Source organism: Elephantulus edwardii, unplaced genomic scaffold (assembly GCF_000299155.1).
Source record: "Elephantulus edwardii isolate Elephantulus edwardi_28Jun2011 unplaced genomic scaffold, EleEdw1.0 scaffold00042, whole genome shotgun sequence".
NCBI classification, from domain to species: domain Eukaryota; kingdom Metazoa; phylum Chordata; class Mammalia; order Macroscelidea; family Macroscelididae; genus Elephantulus; species Elephantulus edwardii.
Genome location: NW_006399792.1, coordinates 20,045,131 through 20,049,003, shown reverse-complemented (window position 1 = coordinate 20,049,003; position 3,873 = coordinate 20,045,131). Strand labels below are relative to the sequence as shown.

Genomic DNA, 3,873 nt, shown 5'->3' with positions numbered 1-3,873 from the left:
AGTTTTGGTGCATGTGTAAAATACGAGCTATCTTCAGAGCGACATTCTAAAACCTTTTCCTTTGTTTTGTTGAAAGGAGTGGAGAGATAACCCTCGGGGACTTCATTGAGACCTGGAATTCCTGGAGCAGCATTCACATTGAGAAACATTAAAGAGGAAAAATCCTCCCATGTCAGCATCCTGGAGTTAAGCTTGGAAGAACATTTTACATCCGGAAGGACTCCTTTCAGGAACCCTTTCTTTTGAGCGGTGTGTACCATGAAGGATGGAGTAATTTATGCTGTAGAAGCCTTGCTTTCCTGAATCTGCTCCAAGCATTTTAAATTTAACTCGAGGGGCCATGTGTTTGGCATGATGAGGACGAGAGAGAACGTTGATGAGCCCAGTGCCACACTAAGCCCTAACGCGCCCCCCAAGCGCAGGTACATTTATCTGGAAGTGTTCCTGCAGGGAGGCGCGCCCTGGGGTTTTACTTTGAAAGGTGGTCTGGAGCACGGAGGACCATTAATCATCTCTAAGGTATGTGTCTGTTTCCCATACTGCCTTTATTCAGATTTCCTCTTCAACTTTCAAACTTCTGACAGCTTTGACAAAAAAAGTGCACCATAATGCTGAAGATTGCCTGAACAGAAAGAGCTTAATTTGCTGTTTCATACCTTTCAGATTATCTGGAAATATTTTGCATAGCTTGGTGATTTGAAAGGAAAAAATGTGTCTAGTTCATTGACTCTATGAAATCCTGGGGGAAATGTGCTTGTTTGATGGATAATCTCCTTTTTTTTTTGTGAATGAAATAGTGTAAAACTCCTTGCCACATGATCTTTTCCGTTATGAATCAGATTAAGAATTAAAACAAGTCGCATGGTGGCATGGTATATGTTGGTATGTGTATTGGATATGGCTACAAAAATATGTGCTATTTTCGTCCCCCCCCAACTTAAAATATATAACGTTTTTTAAGTCTTACATTTTGTTAATAATTCTGGATAATTATGGGCATAAATATACTATTCTCTGTTTTAATTCTTCTTTTGTGAACTCAGGAGACTTTAGTCATCTTTCAACACAAAGAGTAATTACTGTTTCTTCCTCTAGTATGCATCTGTGCATTTAAATAACTTTTTAAAGTCCATTATCTGCAACATGTCTCAAATCTTCATGTATCTTTCAAATAAGTGTATAAACCTGTTGGCTGAGTCCTTTATCAAGTGTTAGTATTTTTTTATTTCTCTTAAAGTGAAGAGATTAATATGACCTGTTACACGACATTTTTTTTTTTACGTTTCAGTACAATGCCAGTTAATACCACGGAGTACAAGTGCTTTTAACATATACGCTTTACTCAAAAAATGTGTATAACGAAGGAATTTTTTTTTTTTTTTTAGTTTGGGGGTTGTTGTTGTTGTTTACCGTAGAGTGGAGTCAGAACCGACCCATAGCTCACCATTAGGTGAGTTTTCAGAAGCAGTTAATGGTACAGGAGAAGATTGCCCATCTTTCTTCCACAGAGCAACTAATGGCCTTGAACCGGGATTGCAGTGCAGGTTCTTGCCACTAGGCCACGAGAGCGCCCTAGTTTGGGGGTTGTTGTTGTTATGTGCCATCGATTCGTTTGAGACTCATAGTGACCCTATGTACAAGAGCCCTAAACACCATTCTATCCTGTGCCAACCTAGCCATCTCAAACACATTCATTCCCACCACTCCACCCACAGAATCGATCCTTCTCAACGAGGGTCTTCCTCTCCAGTGCCGTCCCTCCACTCTCACAAACATGATGTCCCTCTCCAAGGACCAGTCTCTCCTTGCAACATGCCCAAAGTATGTCAGACAAAGCTTCAGAATCCTTGACTCCAGGGAACATTCTTGGAACATTTCACCCTCTCCTGGACAAACCTGTTTGTTCTACTAGCAGTCCATGGTATATTCAACACTCTTCTCCAGCACCACAACTCAAAGGCATCAATTCTCTTCCTATCATCCCTATTCACTGTCCAACTCTCCGATGCATAGCACGTAATTGCAAAGACTATAGCCTGGATCAGGCACATCTTAGTCTCCAGCCTGACGTCGTTGCACTTCAGTGCTCTTGAGAGGTTCCTCACAGCTGACTTTCCCAATGCAATTCGTCTCCTGATTTCCTGGCTGCTGTTGCCAAAAGTGTTGACTGTGGAACCAAGTAAATGAAAACTGTTAACTATCTCAATCTCTTTGCCATCCATCCTGATGCTGCCAATTGGCCCGGTGGTTAGAATCTTTGTTTTCTTGATGTTGAGCTTCAATCCATTATTGAAGACTGCAGTCCTTGACCTTCTGCAGCAAGCAGGGTTGTGTCATCTGCATAACACAGATTGTTGATGACTCTTCCACCAATCCTGATGCCACATTCCTCCTCGTACAGCCCAGCATCTCGGATGATCTGTTCTGCTTACAGATTGAAAAGGTATGGAGACAGAATACATCCCTGATGGAACCCCCTTCTTGATTTTGAACTATGTAGTGTCTCCTTGCTCTGTTCTGACAACTACCTCTTGGTCCAAGTAAGATTTCGTATAAGCACAATCAAATGTTCTGGGATTCCCATTCTTCCCCGAGTCAGCCATAGCTTGTTTTGATCAACACAGTTAAAAGCCTTTGCATAGTCAATGAAGGACAGAGAGACATTCTTCTGGTATTCTCTGCTTTCTGCCAAGATCCATCTTACATTAGCTATAATATCCCTGTACCTCTACCTCTTCTAAATATAGACTGCACATCTGGCAGCAAAAGTATTAATATAGTATTACTTGAAGTTTGTTAACTATCTAAGGAAGGGGTTTGTATCCTCAAAAGCATAATTTTAAAAATTGTGATTTGAATTAAAGTTTACAAAGCAAATGAGTTTTCCATCCTACCATTCATACACATTTTATAACACTTACTTGAAATACCTGCAATGTAACTTTACTCTTCCTGTTTTCACCCTGTGATTCTCATTTCCATTTGTCATATTCCTTTCTGCCTTTTGGGCCTTATCTCTGGGCAAATACTACCATTTTTACTTCCTATGGTCAATGATTCTAAGAGATTAGTGCCAGCTTGGTGTTGTTGTTATGTATCATCAAGTCAGAACTGACCCATATTTGACCTTCCAGTGGATTTTCAGAGACAGTTAATGCAATGCACTGGAAGAGACTGCCCATGATTCTCCTGCAGAGCAGGTGGTGGATTCAAACCATGCACATTTGGGTTGGCAGCACAGTTCCTTACCAGTAGGTCACCAGGGATTTCTTATAGCTCTGTCTATTGTTTAGCTGAAAGGTGAGCCACAGAGATGAGGTGGGAAAATTTATTTTATTTTTTTTAGGGGATCAAGGAAATTCTTACTGTGAAAAAGCAGGAATTGATTTCTACAGCAAATCAGTCAATAACGTACAGGGCAATCATAGGTGATTTAAAAAAAAATTCAATTCTGAAAATATTTGTCAGATACACAGTTCAGCTTTCACTGTACAAGGATAAATTAGTATGCCAAACTAAAACTCAAACCTATTATTGCCTTTTGTTTGTCAAGGCTGTAAAACCGTATAGAAGAAGACTGATTCTCATGCTCTCTCTCTTTTGGAGCAGAATCTGAATTGAGCACTTGATGTCTTTTTTCTGAATTGAAATGTCTGTCTTCCAAACTCTTGGCATGGACAGGTGAGCACCTCAAATGCTCCATCCATTTGCTGAAGCATTTCAATTGGTGTTCTGTCAATTCCTGGAATCTTCTGTTATAGCTATGCCTTCAATGTAGCATAGACTTCTTCATTCAGTACCATATCTGTCTTCTGAAATGTTTGAACATTGACCAGTTCTTTCTGGTACAGTGACTCAATTTATATTTCTTTT

General features: G+C 40.1%; 1 protein-coding gene across 1 annotated transcript in view; it reads left to right on the top strand.

Annotated features, from left to right (window-relative positions):
* Nucleotides 1–351: 351 nt before the first annotated feature.
* SHROOM3 (shroom family member 3) overlaps nt 352–3,873 on the top strand; it is a 516,408-nt gene continuing 512,886 nt past the window's right edge. Inside the window, exon 1 of the mRNA XM_006885301.1 lies at nt 352–519. Within this exon, the coding sequence (XP_006885363.1) occupies nt 352–519 (168 nt within the window). The remainder of the gene's footprint in view (nt 520–3,873) is intronic.